The sequence below is a fragment of the Myiozetetes cayanensis genome, unplaced genomic scaffold (assembly GCF_022539395.1).
Source record: "Myiozetetes cayanensis isolate MyiCay16 unplaced genomic scaffold, myiCay2020 scf28, whole genome shotgun sequence".
Lineage (NCBI taxonomy): Eukaryota > Metazoa > Chordata > Aves > Passeriformes > Tyrannidae > Myiozetetes > Myiozetetes cayanensis.
The window spans coordinates 3,092,864-3,113,121 of record NW_026087499.1 but is presented as its reverse complement, the minus strand read 5'-3'; the positions used below and the strand labels follow the sequence as shown (position 1 = coordinate 3,113,121).

At 44.5% G+C, this 20,258-nt stretch overlaps 1 protein-coding gene across 5 annotated transcripts in view; it reads left to right on the top strand.

Annotated features, from left to right (window-relative positions):
• RERE (arginine-glutamic acid dipeptide repeats) overlaps window positions 1–20,258 on the top strand; it is a 192,125-nt gene that overhangs the window by 88,160 nt on the left and 83,707 nt on the right. For 4 of the 5 annotated variants that reach the window (XM_050322215.1, XM_050322216.1, XM_050322218.1 and 1 more), the window contains 3 exons: window positions 8,970–9,075; window positions 10,492–10,588; window positions 13,773–13,877. In XM_050322215.1, coding sequence (XP_050178172.1) covers window positions 8,970–9,075; window positions 10,492–10,588; window positions 13,773–13,877 — 308 coding nt within the window. Of the gene's footprint in view, window positions 1–8,969; window positions 9,076–10,491; window positions 10,589–13,772; window positions 13,878–19,652; window positions 19,879–20,258 lie in introns of those variants that run through there. The other variant, XM_050322219.1, reaches the window with a different exon arrangement.

Here is a 20,258-nt window from a genome sequence, read left to right as displayed (position 1 = left end):
AAATGGCCAAGTCACGGGATCTGGCTAATCAGTCTTTATTTATTTTTTTTTCCCTTTTCTTTTTCTAATTTCAACCCCCAGCCTGTTTGCAGAGGTGCTTTAATTTTTCCTGCCATAAAATTCCCCTGCCCATTAGGCGATATTTTAACAGCCCCTGTGACTGTTCAAACTCCGTGCTGGGTTTGCAGAGCAAACCCTCTCCTGATTGTTTTATCCTCCAGCTCTTGGCATGTCTTTGTTCAAAGGTAAACCCCTGAGTGGGATGGTAAAGAAAATGTGGCCTCTTGATATTTAAAAGGTGAGAAATCTATTTAAACTGTATATGATGGCTTGGAACAGCCCCAGAGCCGGGTGTGCTGCTTGTGTTAATAGAAGTGATAAATACTGCAGCTGGTGGTGCTCAGCAATTAGATTGGAGCTGTATATGCCATAAATGACATTTAATGGCAAATGTCAGGCATGGCCTGAATGGTGTCTTCATTTCAGCGTTGCACTTCTTGGGGATGATGCTGGAAAAAAAAAAACCCTGAATGGAATTTAATTACCAGAGCACGTATTGGATGATTAGTTAAGTGCATTTGTGATACCATTAGCTGTAGGTGACTGTTTGCTGTTCCCTGGATGGTGGGAGCACAGCAACAGAGATGCTGGGGAGGGTCCCTGTCCCTCCAAATTTCCTTCTGTGGGAAAGGCCTAACCTGTAATCACAGTGGATTTGGGAGAGGCAGCACAGGTGAACAGGCTGGGATCAAAAAACACTGCTTACTGCTCTTTCTTGCAGTGATTTGAATTGCAGCCTGGCAGTGGCTCCTCACCCCTGTGTCTGCTGTGCAGGGCCTTTGTGATATTTGCAGAATCCCAGCAGAGATGTGGCATCTCCACAGCTTCACCCCTGCTCTGCCCCCAGCTGGAGAGCACACACAGAGGTGCAGCAGCTCTGGGGTGGTGTGAGGGATCTCCAACAACACGCAGGAATCCCACAGAAGGTGGAGATGTGATTTGCTCAGGCACAAATAGGATGGACCCAACTGGCTGTGCATCCGTGCTCTGCTTCCCCTCTTGGGAACCTGCGAGGGCAACACCAATTTTATCTCCTCAGATGCAGCCCCGCTTTATCTGCTCCGGATCCGGCGCTGCAGACAGCTGGTTGTTTTCCCCAGGAAGGGAGCAGTCAGCTGGGGAAAGCTTTTTGTGTCTCTCAGAGGGGGGAGGAAATGGGTGGACAGGCTGTCTCTGAGCCCTGCCAGCCGTAATTAAACGGGCCTGTTCCCGGTGCTCGGAGCCGGCAGTGCTGGGGTGACTTTGGTGCCTCTGCCCCCGTCACCAACACCACGAACCGCAGATGGGATTCAGGGGACATAAAAGGGAAACGGAGCAGAAAGATACCACAAAGGGATTAAATGAGGTAGTAAGCAGTGACCCATGACCTTCATGAAAGATCTTATCATAGTTTTATTTTAAGCCAGTCGGGGTTTAAGCATAACTGCCTTTTTTTTTTTTTTTTTTTTTTTAGCAAGATGGAATTATCTTTTGTCGTTTAGGATTGCAGTGAGATTTTAAGGGTACCTTTGTACTTGAGTGTATTTCACCCAAAAATCAAAAGAGGTGACTTGCTAATTCTTGGCACAGTGAGTAGCTTTGTTTCTAGTAAAGCTGAAAAGTTTATGGAATCAATACTGCAGTTTGTTTTAAATACAGACCTCTGTGTTGTCATCACCTGAAATGAGTGATGTTCTTTTTCTCCTTTAAAAACCTGGATGAGGCTGAGTTCAAGGGAAGACACCTGAGTGACACTAAATGAAATTAAGAGCTGGGACGCAACATTAGTGCCATATTTGGTTGAGTTTTGCAAAAATGTGCTCATTTGGTTGAGCTCTGTCTTAGAAGCGCATCCAGTTGAGGCAAAGGGAATTCAGTGCTAACTCCCAACGAGGCAGATTTTGCTGTTGAATTCACTGAGGCTCAGACAGCCTTTTAGTGCTATTTATTGCAGTTTCTGACGGATCTTTGCCCAGTTCTCAGCTGCCATAAATTCTCCTTTGTCTGTCCTGGGTGCTGTGGAGCTCTTGCCTTGCCGCTGCAACACCCAGAACATCTCGTGCTGGGGAGGTGGCAGCGTGGCAAGTTTGGGTTAGAGCAGTTCTGGGGATCTGAAGGCTGTGTTTTTAAGACAGTCTAGCAGCTCTAATGCCAAACCACCCACACTGGGAGACAACATATGGCAGCCACTCGGAATTAACATGCGGATAAGTCGCGCATCACCCACCGTCTCTGAAAAGGCTCGAGCCTTGCTGGCTGCTTGGGAGGTTTTGGCTGCCTGGCCACGTCCTCCCAGTGCACAGAACAACCTTGCAGATGATGTGTCGTGATGTGGAACTAATTTTGGCCACGTTTTGCCATGTTTTAAAGGTGTAGGCAAACAGATTGTCGTTTTATACATCAATCTGCGTGTGTAGGCTGAGGTTTGCAGGTACGTGTGTGGGACTTTCCCCTCTCCTTCTGTAGGAAACAAACCTGCAAATAACCTGTCTGTGATGTTTGGGGGTGTTTGCCAACAGTGTTGCTTCAAATTCTCTAGAGAGAGATCTCAACAAAGAGTATTCTCAACAAAGCAGGCTGGCTCTGAGCAGGATTGTGTATCCTTGGAGGTGTCCAAGTGCTTTGTGCACATCCCAGGTGAAAGGTTGGAATTCTGGGCAAGGTGTGTGTGTGTGTTTTACACCTCAGAGTTACTTGTACACAAGGCTGAATTTAATTTCCAGCCTGCTGAGGTGACTTCATGAATTCCCAAACGAGTTTTATTTGTGAATAAAAAGGGACACAGGAAAAAAAAATCCAAACCACCAAACCTCTCTGTAAACAGTCACGAAATGTCAAGCGCGAGGCGTTGCCAAAAAAATCCGATATTGTTTTGTCAATAAATTATGCTCTCTCCTGCATAGATCACAGAAATGGGCCTTTACCCTGGAAACAGCAATATTTGATACCCCAGGCAGCTTATTCCCAGCTCAGCTCACACTTGAGCGAATCCACTGATCGATTATCCGCGGCTTTCCCGAGCCTTCTCATTTCCTGCCTTCCATTACCGCGCTCAATCAGCCCCTGCTTTGTGCCCTGCCTTGTGCACCAGATAAGCCATCAAGGCATGTTTCTATTAGAAAAGCTCTTGTAGATGGAATAGTCATTAGATAACACTAACAGGTTTAGAGGTTGCAGCCTTTGTGTGGGCTCAGGGCGAGGGGGACAGCCCTGCCCGGGCTTGTTGTGCTGGAGGGGCAGAGAGGATTAATCTGCATGTTGCCACGTTATTGCTTTCATTTCACTTTTTCTTTTTTTTTTTTTTTTTTCATTCCTTGCTGAATACTGACAATGCCTCTGTGTTTGCAAGGAGTAATTATGTGTTGCTGCGCAGGCAGCTGAATTAAATAATCAAGCTGCAAAAATAACATTCATTTGGAGTAATAACCTCTGTATTTCCAAGCTGGGTTTGCTTGGCTTACAAACAGCTGATCGGGTTTCTTAATTAATTAGCAAACAGCCTACAAAAAGATATCCTGAGAATGTGAAATTACGTGTGCTGTTGTGGAGAGGGAAGAGGAATAATCCTTGTTGGATCTCTTTAGCTCCTGATACCCAGATAGTTTCATTTGTGTGTGTCCCCCCCCCGCTGTTTTTTTCCCTCCCACTGGTTGAGTGGTCTCTATTTTTCTTTTTTCTCTCCTTTGAATATTAGCAAGTGTCAAAATTCTAAGTGTAAAAAATAGCTCTGCAGTTGGAGAAGAACTATTGGAAGCGATTCCTCATGGCAGGGAAGGGCCAGGAAGGGATGGAGGGAGTCAAATGCACCACTGGAGTCAGGCACGTCACGGAGCATCATTGGAACTGTTTGTGTGAAATGAAATCTTTATTTTGGGGGGGCAAATAATGCCCCAAAGGAGGAGGTTAATTTGTATTGCTAAAAAAAGCCTCAAACCCTTGTCTTTGTGGGGCCAAAGCTGCTTTGCTGCTGTGCACAGGATGTTGATTTTGACGCTGTTAAAATATTTAACACGTTATTAAAATCCTACAGAGAATTCGGTAGCTTAGAAAGAATCCCATTATTATTATTTTTTTTTCTGATAGAAGAATTTCAGAGTGGAAAACGTGTTGGAAAGGGGAAGATGTTCTTTTCCTTGTTCCTGTTTTGCTGTTTGTGCCTCTGAAAGAGCTGCTATTCCCCCACTCCCGCGTGCCCATCTGTCATCCCCCAGCATTTGGGATATTGTTTCCAAGGCTAGTTGTGATTTAACATGGATCTAAATAGGGCAAGTAGTGAAGTATACTGATTAAAATCCCTCTGAGAGAATCTGCGGGGCATCTGTGATCGTTTGCACAATGTGGTTACTCATAACCCTGGAAGGGGAGTGTGGAACCTCTGCAGCTCTGAGCTGGGATGTGCAGTAACTCTGTTTGGAGCCTGTTCCAAAGAAAACAGGCACCTTGGAATTGTCACCAAGGCTGTGGAAATCAGCACATTCCCTGCTTTTAGACAGAACCTGCAAGATTTTATTTTTTTTTCCCCTCCCTCTAAGGCAGACACTCATTTTAAATAGAATTTGACCAGATGCTTGTGAACTGGGGAGGCTTTAATCCATTTACAGATTCCATCTCATTCTCGTTCAGTGCCCCAGCCTGATTCATGTTGTTTCAAAGGAACAAAACCCCAAAATGTCAGCACGAACAAAACCCCCAAATGAGCACTTTGTGAGTGCTGCAGCAGAAGACAATATTTTCATTTAAGGGGAGAATGCAGTTTAGTAGCTCAGGGAACCGTTTGGAGCTGACAGAAAGACACTTGAAATTTAAAGCACTTGCCAGGGCTGCAGTTTCTGCAAGTCTCAATTTGGCATGTGACTGTCTGCAGCTTTTCAGATGTAAAGGTGTAAAAAAAATTGAAAAAAAAAAATTAAAAAAAAAAATCACACTTTAAGAACTGGAGGCCACTTCTTTTGTGTGCACATGGCTGTAAAATAAATAGTCTGCCACCGAAGTTGGCGCCTTGACACCTCTGAGGATTGTCTGCTTTATAAATGACATACGTATTTAGGAAGTTGGCTGACAAAATAGCATGTCTAGGAATTTCTGTGCTCTGAAGGATGTAAATGGGAAAAGGAAGACTCTGACAGACGTTTTATATTTTTAGGGAGATGGAAGGTGCAGGTTAAAACCCACTAAATCATCCGTGTTGGGGAGGAAGCACAGAAAATGCTTCTCAGGGTGCAGGTTTTAAATGATTTGGACCAAACTGACCAGATTTGGTAAAAAGAGATATTTAGGAAGGAGATCACACCTTCCCCTTAAAACAAACAAACAGAAAAACAAACTAAAAAAAACCCCAAACTCCACAACCCAACCCAACCAACCCACGACCCATACCCGACCCCTCCCAGCAGAGCACAAACAGCAGTTTTTTAGTTTATGGGCACATTTTTTGTTGCATCCTTGTCCAGAGACCTTTCTGTAAAAAGTTACACATCCCATTGTAAATGATATTTTTGTTGCTGCTTTCTCTATGTGTGGAGGCACTGAGTTATTCCACGGGCAGCATTCCTTGATTGTTCCATGAGCAGGAGCCCATCGGCATCGTGGAGCCACGAGTCAGATAATTTTAAAAGATGTGTACATTGGCCGTCTTCATCCATCTTCTCCATTTCCAATTCACTTCAAATGACTGTTGAGTAGCATTCAGTGTTCAGAAGTTCAGAGCTGAAGTGGGTGTGGGCCGTGGCTTCAACCCTGTGTTTATCCCACGCCGTTTGCACTGATTGTGTTTTGGTTTTTATCGCCTGTTCTGGTTCTAATTCTGACCTCATATTTTTCTCCGTGGCTTTAAAAGATACATTATTGAAGTGTGCTGAAAGAAAAGGGTTATGAATCCTCCCCTGTAGTTCCCTTTGCTCTGCACTCCTGCCCTGTGATGGTGTCTCCCCCCTGCACGCTCAGCCTGAGCCATCAGTTCCACTCCTGTTGGCAGCACAGGGCGATTCATCACTTCCCTAAAAACTCCTTGGCTCCAGCCCCGCCTCCTGAAATCCAATCTCCCGGTTGTGAATCTGATTTCAGGGGAGGAAATGTTGTTGTTCTCTTTCGTGGGCAAGAGAAACTGCTGAAGCCTCAGAATTAGAGCACAGTGAGGGGAACAACCCAGGCGTTCGGAGGGATTCCCACTCGGAATGGGAAATGAAATATCTTCCCATCAAATGCAGATGCTTCAACTGGCAGAAAGCTCCAGCCTGTGTGTAGATGTTATCCTTTTTTTCAACTGTGGAATTTTTGAGTGATGAGGTGATGAAATACTGCAAACCCCAGTAAATACTTTGCCTGCCTCCTCTGTGTGCTCATGTGTGAATATTCCTGATGAGCTCCTGTGAAATCCCCTCCTCTCCCATTTTTTTGGTGCATGTTGGGGGAGCACTGGCAGTGAAGCTTCCAGGGGATGTGGCAATCAGCAAAAACTGCTCTTTGCTTTGACTGAATGGCAAAAAAGGCTCTTTTGGGAGGAGGGCAGAGAGTGAGGTGGTCCCTTATGGCAGCAAGTGGGAAAACCTCACTTGCAGCCACTGATTTCGTCTCTCCAGAGTATGTGAACGCTTTGGAAGTGCTGACCTTGGCCTCCTCCTGCCCTGCTAAAAGCCCTGTGCTGTTCCTGGGATAGAATTAGAAACAGAGAGAGAGTGGGGTGATGGCATCACCATCTCCTTTAGAGCCTTGGCCTAATTCACAGAAAAGCTGTGACCTCCCAGCTCCGTGTGATGCCAAGGAAACAGCGAAAACATTTCAAGTGTTGATCCCTCCCTTTTTTGTTGGAATATCATCCCAGTGTATGCAGATGTAAAGGAGGTACCTTCACACAGAATTTGCACACCTTCAGAATTCCTTCTGCAAAACTGTCCCCTCTTAGCAGAGTGACAGCCTTTTATTCCTCATTTGCTGCCTTTGTCGTCTTCTTTTATCCAAAACACAGTAATTTACTCTCTTTTCTTGGATCTCTCCATTGGCTGCTGGTTGTTGTTCGGACTTGTGATGCTTTGGTTTGTAGATAACTCTCTGTAAGCACCTTCCATTCCTGATTTCTAGTCCTTCTCCTCCCCCTGATGTCATCTGCTATTCAAAACCACCTCCACCACTGAATCCCAGACTGTGTTTTTCGGTCCTCCTCCCTGGTTCCACCTACAGATGCACTTGTGCCTCCTTTGCAGTGCTCCTTGGAGGGCTGTATTATTTGAAAGACACCTGCCTTCAGTGGCACAAACCCGGGAAATCAAAGCATTAGCTGTTATTGCTTGTTGTAAACTGTCCTCATAGAAAAGGGAGTGGGTTTTGCGCTGTCACAGAGCCAGGGTTTGTGTGTTCAGCACAAGAGTGGGGGCTTTCTCCTCTCAGCTAAGAAATGAAGGAGAATTCACAGAGGAATGCTGAGTTGTTAGGATGTCTCCTATCATTGCAAGCAGTGCCTGTCAGCACTTAATAGAATTGATGAACTCTCAGTGAGAGGGTAACAGATTATTTCCTTGTACTTATTTTGTCTTCAGAATTCAGAGAGGCTGCTCACAAAAGCTGGGCTTGCACTGAGCGTTGCTGCGGGAGAACAGACGAGTCTGCAACCCCAATTTTTGAACAGCGGGCGCCAGAAATCAAGAGCTGCCTCTCACTCCTCGTCCTTTTGATGTTTTCAGGCATTAGGCAAGCTTGTTGGCTTTGATTGCCAATGTGTTATTTCAGAAATAAAAAGCCCCAGCGCAGCAGGATCAGGTTTCTCCTGCACAGCCCAAGTGTTGTTCTTGAATGGGGGTTTGAGGATTCAAGTGCATCGCACGTGCAAAGTGGTGGATCAGTCGCAAACTTTTTCTGGCACAATGCTGCCACTGGCAGTGGTTTCCTGGTATTACACGTGGCTTCCATCAAAGGCTTCACCGAGTGCTTTTAAAGGGAAGGGTTTGATGTTGATTGTTAGGCAGAAATGCTGTAACTGTTGGGCTGATGTGAACAGGAGAGACAACAGGAACCTTCTGGGCCAGGAACCTGGGATTTCACTTGGAAATGTGAATGTTCTAGGAGCAATCCTAGAAGGCTCTGGAGAACTGTGGTCCAGAAAAACACAAACTTGCAGTTGCCTCATGCCAGAAGAATGTTATTTTCCCTTTGGGCCTTTGTTTCTTCAAGTGTTTTGGAGCAGCAGGAGGAACTGCTGACCGAGGGGGTTCAGAGATAAACTGAAGCAGAGTCTGTAATGACTTGATCTAAAAATTCTCTTTTTAAGTGGTGTTTATGCTTCAGTTTCCTTCTAAGAAGGAACAAATTGGTGGCTGGAGAGTCTCAGTGAAAAAGGAGCATTGGAGGGAGATAGTTTTGTGTAAATTTTGCTGTGAGGTTCATGAGCAATCAGAGCCTGTAATTATTGTGATTGAAGTGCAGCATCCTATTCTTTTGTGTAATAAAGAACATCTATGATTATGTCTGAATCCATCTGTCCCTGGGGGGGGATCTATTATCACTTGGCTTCAACTATTAAAAAGGGTTGCACTGAATTATGTTACTGTTGCCATTCTTTTTTGCATGTTTGGCCATAAATACTTCATGATTGTAGAAATAGCAGACTAAGACCCTGCTGCACGAGGCCAAAAATTCCAACCCTTTTCTAATCCCTGCCTCTTCTTTTCCTGAGTTAATTAATGTGAGTGAATAGATTAGTGTTTGCTGGTCAGATGCACAGAGAGATCCAACTGCAGTAGGTTCTTATTGCCTTCGAAAATCAATCTGTCATCCATCAGCACGTTGCCCCGGTTCGGTGTCGTGGAAACATTTTCCTCCTTTTTGGGTTTTCCTCCTTTTTGGGTTTTATCTCAGGTCTCAGGGTGAACACGTAGAAGGTTGTGTCAGGTGTGGCTTGGGTTTCCTTTTTAGTAATGCCTTTAGACCTTGTTTTTCAGAGCAAACGGGACCATCTCCTCATGAACGTCAAGTGGTACTATCGCCAGTCGGAGGTCCCGGACTCCGTCTATCAGCACTTGGTCCAGGACAGACACAACGAGAATGGTAAGTCAGGCTTCCCAGAGCCAGGCCTGCTTTGCTTTGCTCTCAGGTTCAACTTTTAACAAAGCAAGAGCGCTTTTTCACGGGTGTGAAGCAGGGACAGGATGAAAACAATACATCAGGTGATGGTGTTGAACTGGTGCGTGTCCTGTACCCACAGATGCATTTCAGATGTGCCTTAAATACTGTGATGTATTAAACAAAGCCTTAAGAGACAACAGAAAACAAACCCAACACTGAATCCTTCGTAGGCCTTCTGTGCTAGTTACTAAGTGAAGACCAAATTGTCTGAAGAAATTCTGAATCTTGTGTTTTTCTGTGATTCTGCCACAGTGTTTTACATTCCTGCCCCTTGCCCACCTGAACATTCACTGGGATTAACATTGCAGGAATGGATGGAACTGAAACACCCCTGGCTGCGTTTCCCCCCCTCTCTTTGCAAAAACAAGTGTGATCTCGGGTTTAACAGAAGCAGAAGAAACTTTAGTGTCCATATTCCCGTGTCCTTTATCTCCTGCCTCCAGGGAAGACATAACATTTGCTTCTGTTCTCACCAGGAAAGTTCCTTGAGGCAACTGCTCAAAATTCTGAAGATACTCCAAGGTGAATCGTGATGATAAAAGTTGATGATTGAAATAGGGAACACAGCAACTTTTCTGGTGCCTGACAAAGTACAAAGTTGAGCAGGAGTTCTCCTCTTAAAGGACATTCTCCGTGTGTGCTTTTAGCAAAAAAGCTCCACAAACCGAACGTTTCTCTTACTAATTTATTTGGAGCTTCTGACGGTGAGATTACAGGCACAGTGTCAGAAAGGGAGCGTTTTTTGATAGCGTGGCTGCTTTTTTTGTGCTCTCCTGTGCGAGGATTTTCGTGTTCCTCAAAGGGTTTATGAAGAAGTCACGGAAAAAACTTGTTTTTTTGTTAACACTCAGGGTTTTTGGTCTTTGAATGTGAACATCAATATTTACCTCAAAAGCCAGAGGACTGAGCAGTTAGTGCTGTCAAGATTTAGTTGAAGATCTGACATTAAATATGCAAAACAGCCAAAACCTTAACCTGGAAAAGTCAGTAACAATTTAATTTCCTTATGTCCTTCCACCTTAATTCCTTCCCCCTAGGAGCGAGTGACAGTTTCCAGTGGCCAGTGGATAAATGTGTCATCCAGTGCCCCCCTAAAAGCTCTTTCTCTTCAGAAGGTTTTTAGGTATGGCCAGGGAGAATTGATGTCTAAGAATGGATTATAATAATATAATAATTGTTATACATTCGTTCTTATATCCCATCCTTTACAGGCCATATAAACAGAGTGTTTGTCACCTTAATTAACCTGAGTGTTAATTAACCTGTAAGAAACACCTGCAAACTGGAATAGTGGCTCCAGCTAATGAGTTGGGGGGTTGTGTTTGTGCTTTCTGGCAGACTCTGGACGAGAGCTGGTTATCACAGACCCCGTCATCAAGAACAGAGAGCTCTTCATTTCAGACTACGTGGACACTTACCACGCTGCTGCCCTCAGGTGAGACACTCTGCAGCCCTGAGGTGGATGAGGAAAAACCCCAGTGACTCCAGAGGGGCTTTTCCCGGGTTTGTGTGGGGTCATTAACATACAGCTCAGCGTTCTCCTCCTCTCCTGTAGTAATTAACTGGTGTTATCTGCTCTGGTTCAGAAACGAGCTGTAATTGTAGAGTTATAATCTCCCTCAATCAGTGTAGCTCAGAAGATACTGCTTCCCGTCGTTGCCAGCTGAGGTCATCGCTGGTTCCTGCAGCAGCAGTGGTTGATTGCCCTGCTCACAGTGGCATCTCCTGCAGCGCTGCTGCTGTGTTGCCCTGATTAAATCGTGTTAAAGGCTCGTCATGGCCACGGCTCAGCTCAGAGCTGCTCTCAAAGCTGCCTGCACAGGCAGAGGGAATGGCCCCCTGTGCTGTTCCTGCTCCCTGCCCGTCCCTGGGGGCTGCTCCTCTTGCTCCCCAAGCGTTGGGCTGAGCCTTCCCAGCCCAGGGGATGCCCCAGCACTTGGAAATGTTTTCAGCCAACAGCAGCCAGGCGTTATTTTTCAGCTGATTTTCAGCATGCCAAACATGCATGGATATTGTCAAAATGCAAATTGAATAATCTCCCTGATAACAATGCTCAGATGGTGTTTCACCAGAGCCATCTGGAGACATTTCTGTGCTCAGAGTCACTTTGCTGAAGCCACTTACTTCAAGACAAACTAGCTCCTGTCCTGGTGGGGAGGGAGGGCTTTGATTTACATTTATAAACTCAGAGCATTCCAGTGGTGTGCTGCAAGCCTGTGGAATTCCACAGTGCCTTTGCAGAGTTACAGCAGGTCAACTTGCAGTGTTAAATGAGCATTCCCAGAGACCAGGCTAGCAGGAGGTTGGCTGTCCTGATGGAAGCAAGCTGGAAATCTGCTTAAATAGAGAGAAACTCAGCTATGTGTCTGGAATCTTCCCTGGGAGTATTTTACCTTCTCTTCTACATCCTGTTTTCGGTGGTTTTTTTTTTTTTTTTTTTTTGTTGTTTTTTCTTTCCCTTTTAAAGAAAAGATAGAAATGGAAAGATAAAAATGGAATTTTTACATGTATGGCAAACAAACTAGAAAAAAACCTTCTCCCAGTGTACAGGATGAACATAAGGATAATTGCAGGGAGTAGGCAGAATATGTCGTGATGCATGAAAGGTTAACACGAAATTCTAATTTATTATAATACCAGATTATTCCTCTTCCCTCTGCAAACAAATGGACACACAGCGAATCCTTGACAAACTGGGAGATAAAACCAGTGATTCTAACTACCAATCCTCCGCTCTAACAAGTGGAAAAAATTTAACTGGAGGGTAGCTGCAGATCCCTGTGGAAGTGTGTAATAAAAATGATGTGCTTTTTACCTGTATGGTGAATCTTCGTGGTGAGTGCAGCACTGCTTGTGTGAAATGCTGTGCACAAGATGTGCTGCTGCCACTGATACACATAATGCAGCTTATCTGGCAAATGCTTATTAGCTGTCAGCTGAATTATTGAAAGGAAACTGAATCTCTTTCCCCAGAATGCTTTTAAAATGGGAATTTAATGCGAATTATCAAAACAAATCCCCCTTCTCGTTTTCTGTCGTCGTAAATGACTCAAACCAGCCACCAGGGAGGAAATGGGTGTCAGTGAGCAGGTTTGGTGGTGTTTGTTACACACCCTGCTGATGTTCCATTGCCATGACCTGGGCAGTGTCCAGTGCTCCTTGTGCTCTGCCAGCCGTGGATTGGGAATTAGGAGATCCCAGGGGCAGTTCTGCAGGACCCCAGAGTCGATTCTGGCTCAAAACAGCAGCAGGTTTATTCATCCTTCATCCCCCCGGGGTGTTTCCCTCACCTGCAGGAGTTGGAGCGTTGCAGAGCTCATTCCCAGGGCAGGTTCTGGGCTGGCTGTTGATGGCAAAGCCCTTCTGAAGTGCTTTACCCTGGACAGAGCAGGCAGGGGAAGCGAGGTCAGCATTTCAGCTTCCCCCTGTGTGGTTGTTCAGGGAGGCAGCTCCTCAAGGATGAGGAGTTTTCCAGCTCTGCTGAGCAGCCCTGGCAAAATAATGATCATTGCAGGCAAAAATAATGATTCATCCCAGCGTACTGGGGGGCACCAGCACTTCTCATTCCACTGGAACCCGGACTGGCAAACCTTGAACAGTGTTAAATAAGCCCTGGAGCAGCTTATTTATAACAGTGAATACTGTTCAGGAAATACAAGGCAGAAGAGATGCTATCAGTCTGCAAAAGAGCCAAGTCTTGTGCTTTTCTTTATTGCACTGACTCGGGTTTAGATAAAAAGCACCAGCTCTGGCTCTCGGGCCCATTTGTCTCTGCCTGCTCCTGATCTGATTTACTCAGAGGCAACAAAGTGGGATGTGCTGCTGACAGAGCACCAGCAGCTGTGGAACACTAAGAGCCCAACAAACCCTCTAGGAAATGAGAAACAACTTCTTAAGAGTCAGCCTTAATGCTCTTCTTAAGGATAATGACTTCATCAGCAAGCTATATTAAAAAAACTATTAGCAATCTGTGGTGGAACAAGCTAATAAATCCTCAGGTCTCTTTTTCTCCTCCCCTCATTTTTTTTTTTTTTTAAATATGTCTTTGTGTGTTTTACTCTATGAGGTATGAAAGTAGAAGGGAGAAACTTCTGTCTGTTTGGAATTTGTACTGGTAGGATTGCAGACTTGCTAAAAACAGCACAGCTTTGCTTTTTGGTTGGGAGCTTTTATTAAACTGTGGTTTTATTTAGCTTTCTAAATGCAAAGCTGACTTCCCAAGCTGACTTCAACAATGTGAAACAGCACACTTTTTGGAAGATTGAAGTGTAATAGGACTGTAAAAACTTGGAAAATTAGCTATTTTCAGGCTTGTATTTCTAGGTGTTGTTCATTAGTCTGATTAAATTCGGACTCCTTGGACTCTGTGCTGGCTGAAGGAGAATTAAGGATTGTTTGGAGAACACCATCTGAGACACTGTAACTGCATTTCCTGCCCTTCCCACCGTGGGAAAGAACCCACATGGTTATTTGTTACAACAGGCTGGTATTTATGATGTTCTTGGACATTTATGAGAAGGAGGATGCCTGTGGCTCATACACAGATTGCAGTGGCACTTAATTAAAAGAGCTGTTATTCAAGCTAAGAATTCTAATGCCATCTCCCCTCTTTCTTCCAGAGGGAAGTGCAACATCTCCCATTTCTCTGACATTTTTGCTGCTAGAGAGTTCAAAGCCAGAGTGGATTCATTTTTCTACATCCTGGGCTATAATCCAGAGACAAGGTAAGTGAAGTGGCTTTTAAAGGCAGCTTTACCACTGACCTGAGCTGGGGTGCAGTCAGAGGTTTGGACTTGATGATCTTGGAGGTCTTTTGCAACCTTAATTCTGTGATTCTATGAAAACTCCTCAAGGGGAGAAAGGTTAGAATGAAGTGTGATGCTGATTGAAGGAGGAAGCTACATCTTTCTGCTGGAGTGTGTGTTTATGTAGGAGAAAATAAGAGTAGAAAACAAAGTTTTCCTGACATCCAGGTGCATCTCTGGGTAAATAATGTGCTTCTTAGAAATGTGGATTTATTTTTTTTGTTTAAAGGTTGCAGACTTCAACAGGAGTTCTTTGCTGTCTTGTTGGCTGAATGTACACCCCTGAAAATACTCTTTTAAGTACATTTGCATCTTCTAGTAAGCAAAGTTGAAATTTAGACGCTTTTAAGAAATCAAACTGGAAGTTTTGAGGTGTGGAAATTTGTGCTTTCCTGTGTAAATAGTCACCCAGGGTCCCATATCAGCAATTCCTACTTGATGCTTTGCTGGCCTAGAACAAGTCAGAGCTATAGAAAGAACTCTCTGGGAATCAGTGCCTATTTGAAGGTGTGTCCAGCTCTTTTATTTCACAGTTCTTTCAATCTGTCAGGGATTTGTCCAGCCAATATTGATCAGCCGTGTTTGGGAAGCCAAGCTGTACCTCTTGTTATTTTTTGGGTCCAAACCAGGACTTTTATCTTCTTCACTTATGGAATTTTCTACCTTACAAACAGCAGCCTGGAGGAGTTTGTTGTGTAGGGGCAGATTTTGCTGATGAATGATGTGGAACAAGGTCTGTGCCCAGTGAAAGGTGCATTGTTCCTTTCAGTGCAGAACATAATTACCTGTGGACCTTGATTTCTAGAGATACCATCGAGGAAAGGATTGTTTGAAGTGGGGATGAGGTAGGCACATAAACAATAAATATTTGAATTGTTACTTGGTAGATTTGCTGTTCTTAGTGCAGATACCAATCTTGATGCTTCGGGGCAGAGCCAACCACTGCCTGCTTGCAGCTGGGGAGGAATTCCCTGTGTGGGCATACGATTATTCTGTTTATTGCCTGTTTATGAGGCTGCCTGTACCTTTTTCTGAGGTGTCTTAAGCTGTCCTTAAGCCTCAGACAGGGGCCTGGAGGAGTGAAACCCCCTTGATGCAGTCAGTTCACCCTCAGTGTAGGTCTCTAGGAGGTCTCTTGGTAGTTTGTGGTGCTGAGCTCTGGGAGGGGAATGTTTTAAAACAAAATGTGTGATGCGTTTGTATTGGTGTTTAATGGATGATTTCTCTTCTGAAACGCCGTTTATGTGAGCTGTCAGTGTGGTTTTAAACCCCCTTTCTGTGTGGAAGTAGTTGCTAATTCTTCCAGCTATTAGAAAATGACTGAGGCTGAGAAGATCAATGAAATGACAAAGCTTAGCACTTAGTGATCAGTTAATTACTCAGCCTGGCCAACTCTGAAAAGCAGCTTTTTCTTCATTTGGTTGCAGCTAGTTCAGTTCTTTTTTTTTCTTATTTTCATTCTAGCTTGATCTTGGAATGGGGGAGGTTCAGAAAAAGGAGCTAAGTCAAGGTTGCTTAATTATTTTTGACCTGTGTGTTTACTGTTGTTTTGTATGTGCATTTGATTTCCCAGTTTTGCTTTTGGAAGGAAAAATATTGTAAGACACATTTCAGGATGAGCCTGAAATGGTGGTTTGTCTGTTAAAAACCAAACAACTTTGTCTTCAGGTTGACCTGCTTTTCTGAGCTAGTGTTTTGTTTCACACAGGGAGGGTGGAAAATGTTCTCGGTCGCTTGAATTAACAGCGAGTTGTAGATGAGGTTCTGACTGAGTGTGACCCCCTCAGTGCCTTGTTGGAATGTGGGAGAGGAAAAGTCCAAAACCATCCTGAGCTGTGGGCTGTGTGTACAGAGGTGCAGTTCTGTTGGAGTGGGTTTGTGTTCACCAGGAGATGCTCATGAACTTTTCCAGGTCTCTCAGATCCAGCTCAGCCTGGTGGGAATCTCTCTGCTGTGTTTTCATGTGTTTGCAGAGCAACTCACCAAAATCCCAGACCCCAAAAACATCCCCAGCACTGGTGGATGTGGAATATGAGGCCTTTTTGTTGTTGGAGCACACAGAGCTCAGGAAAAGTTTGTTTTGTCCTTTTTTTGGCTGTTTGAAAACTTTCTCATTGTAGGTTTAGCTGGAGAAATACCAGCTGTGATCCTGCTGTTGTTCCTCTTGTCTGGAACTGGTCAAACTGCATTTTGGGATAACTTTCCTTTGCAGGGAGTATCAGGCTCGTTTGTTTGGTTGTTTGTTTTTTTTTATCCCCCAGATTTCCACAAAAGACCTACCCACAATTTCAGTAATTCTCACTAAATTCATTGCTAAACCAAGTCTGATTGTGGAATAAAACCCTCAGCTAATCTTAAAGCCAGAGAACTGAGTGTTAGCACCTTGACTAGTGTTAATCAAGCCAGTAAGTAGAGCTGCAGTGTGTTCCTGGCTCTCCAGAGTGTGGAATGCATCCACTGAGCTCATCCTGCCAGCTGAGAAAGGAAATTCATTTTATGGCAAGTGCCTGAAAATAATTAATTTCATGTCTCTTCAGAGAAGTGACTGCTCTGACACTGAGTAATTCCATCAGCATGGAATCCCTCTACTGCTTCCAGGCCTTCCTTTTGTGCTCTGACATCCTGGATGGATTGGAGAAACAAACAAAAAAATAACCAAACATTCAAGGCTTGGGTGACTTCTGGAATAGATGTTTGTCTGTGGTTTTATTGCACAACATTTGCCTTTCCTTTATTTTTAATCCTTGCAGGTGGTGCTGGGTGATGTTGTGAGTTAAATGAGTACTGGGGTGTCTGAGAGGGGTGTCCCCAAGAGTGACATTGAAGGGGAACTTCTTCTTTCTTGCTATTCATTTTACATTCTCTGGACAGGAATCTCTGTTTAAAGTCGGAAATAAGAGCCTCTTTTTCTTTATTTTCTTTATTTTTTTCCCCTCCTTTCACTGGGAAGCAGAGTGGGCGTTGTACAAGTTTCAGCTCTAGAAACAGGTGGGAACAGTGGAAGCTGTGGAACTGTGTCAGTAGGATTTTCAAAGCTCCCTCTTAAATGTTGCCCTTGTTCAGAAAACATTCAGAGTTGACTGATATATTGATCTGTACAAGCCAAATGTGAGCAGAGGCTGGGGAGAGCTGCAGAGCTGGGGTTTGCCACCGTCTGCTCTGCTTCATTTTTAGCAGTCAGAATATTTTGATTGCAAGCACGAAACAGTGCCTAGGGCAGCGCTGGAGAAATGATCATAATGGGTTTTTAAATGTATCCATCCTTATGGCTCAGATCAGAACCTCACAGTGAGTTCTTGTTGTGCTTGTACTCAGTACAACACTGACAGTCTGTGCTGTGCTTTGTTTTAAATGAGGCAATTCCTACAGCATGTTGCAAGTCTAATTATTTACTTATTTTTTAAAAAATAACAGTTTTAAATACAACCATGAATAAGTTGGTTTGTGTCACTTGTCTTAATGGTCCTCAGAAGGAATTCTGGAAGGTGCTGGTTCCCCTCCCTTGCTATCAGTTGATATTGTTGTGTTGAAGTACCTTGGAGTTGATCCCTTTTAAACAAACAGACCAAAAAAAAAACCCCTCCCCAAAACTGTATTTGGAGAAATGGATGAGTAACTTACTTGGGTTGTTCTATCTGGCTGATATCAGATTTACTGAGTACATTATCTCCATGTGTCCATATCTCAATTTATCCCTGAACCGAAGGGAGCAGAAAACTTGTTCTCAAGTTTCACCTGAATTTGAGGGGTCAAAAACCCAAATTGGAACAACAGCAGCAAAAAAAAATTTCAGAAATATATTTCAGCTGTACTTGAAGACTGGATACATTTGTCCTTACAAGTGTAATTACTTAAAATCAGTGAGCTGGTACAGACTGGGCAGCATATTTGGAGTCTTTTTCTGGTCTATAGCCTGGGAAAATTTGGTCAGATGATCTCATTCTGAATGTAATATTATAACAGAAGTGAGTTGATAGAGTTATGGTGAGGTGTTGTTTGTTTTTTTGGGTTTTTTTAATAGTGGTATAGCTTAGTATTTAAAAAAAGAAAACCAACCCAACCAATAGCAACTTTTACCATGGTTGGTTGTGTTTGATTTTTTTTATTTTACAAGCATGAGCCAGGCCCCTCTGTCCTGTATCTTAGGACATGGCACTGGATAATTTCAGCAGGGCCACAGGAGCTGGAACATTCCATTTACTGAACATTGAAATTACTGTGGCACATTCATTGAAGGAGCCAAACTGTTGGTGAAGGTTCTCGAGAAGGGGGTGGGAGGCAACACAGTATAAGAAACGAGAAAGTTGTGTATCCACCTATGTCATAATAAAAATTTCACACTGCCTTTCTGAAAGAGAGAAAATCAGGGATTGTTTTGTGGCCTGATCTGTTCTGCTTAATGTGTTTGTCTTTGAAAATTCAAAATGTAAGAAACTTTTTATCCTCCTTTTTAGCCTCGTGGTAGGTTCAGGCATCTCAGGTACCTACAAATAGAGGCAAGAATCCTAATTAAACCACTGTGTGCTCCAGGGGAAGGGATGTTACCTCCATGGAAATGGGCACCTAAGAACCAGTTGGAAAAACCACATTAATATAAACAGGAAGGCCAAAATTGAAGGGTGAGCCAGGAAGGGCCAACAGCGAGTCAAGCCTGGCTCCTCTTGGGTTCTCAACGTGTTCACCCATGTAAATGACCCAGTATCCCTTAAATGCTCCCATACATTGCAGGTAGAATGTTTTGTGTTCTCAGTGAATGAACTGATATCCCTTAAATGCTGTCATACATTTTAGGTAGAAAATGTGTTCACAATGAGTGAACTGAATCCCTTAAATGCTCCCATACATTGCAGGTAGAACATGTGTTCACAAATTAACTGCTATCCCTCACATGCTCCCATACATTGCAGGTATGTTCATTTAGCTCATAAATGAACTGATATTCCTTAAATTTTCCATACGTTGCAGGTAGAACACGTTGTGGTTGTAAATGAATATTCCTGAATTTTCTCATACATTACAGGTAGAACATGTTGTGTTCACATGTGCTCATAAATGAGCTGATATTCCTCCTGTTTTCTCATATGTTGTAGGTGGAACATGTGGTGCTCATAAACGAACTTCTATCCCTTAAATTTTCTCATACATTGCAGGCAGAACCTGTGTTCACACGTGCTCGTAAATGAACTGATATCCCTTAAATTTTCTCATACACTGCAGGTAAAATAAGTTCATTTAGCTCATAAACGAACTGATGTTCCTCATATATTCTCGTACGCTGCAGGTAAAACAAGTCCATTTCTCTTGCAAAGGAACCGACACCCCTTAAATGCCCTCACACCCCGCAGGTACAACCACGAGCTGCCGCTTCCCAACGCGTAAAAACCACCCGTTAAAACGTGATGCTTCTCCCCTTTGCACCCGGGCCTTTCAGTAGGGGTGTAATTTTGAAAAGCTGATGACGAACTATATATATAAAAAAAAAAAAAGGCAGCTTCCAGGAGCGCGTTGCGAGCGCAGGAGGGGCCGGCGTTGGCCGTGTGGGATCCCCCAGCCAAGGCCCCACTTCCCCCCCGCGCACACAAGCTCGGCGTGCGCAGCTTTATTCGAGCCAGCTTTATTTACGGAAATCCAGCGCGCTGGGATTGATCCGAGGAGCCCCGAGCGCGGCGAGGGAGGGTCACAGCACATGCTCAGTGCCGGCAGTCCGAGGGCGAAGTTTCTGCGTTCTGCGTGCGGGCTTAGGTCACAGCACAAGCTCAGTGAAAGCTCTCCCGAGGTCTCCCAGCCTGCATGTTGCCTCCATTTTGAGTTGGTGGAGTGGGAAAGGCAGAGTTTTAGCTCTTAGCCAGGGGGTTCAGCAGCGCGTCTGAACCCGCAAGCGCCTGTCAGTAGTCATGGATGATCCATTCAGCCCCTGCAGGTAGGCTACATCACTCCGGCCTCCCCGAAGCAGCGGTGGTTTGTGCTGTTGTTTGTGACTTCTGCAGTGTTTATGAGAGTCATTCCATCGCTGTTGCATGCTCCTCAGAGCCTCGTGGTAAATCTCAGCGGCGTTGCTGTGCAGCTGCTCGCACGGTGCATGAGGGCACTGCCAGGGGGTCCGAGGGGGGCACGGACTGAAATGCTGCAGCTGTGGGGGCTTGGGTTTTGGTGGGGGTTTTTTTTTCCCCCCCCTCTCCTCTCCTCTCCCTGTGGTGCAGTTTGGATTTCCGTGGTGCTGTCTGTCTGCATGCCGGGTCTGGAGGGAGCTGCAGAGGCTCTCCCTGCAGCTGCAGCGCTGCCGGAGCGGGGATTAGGGAA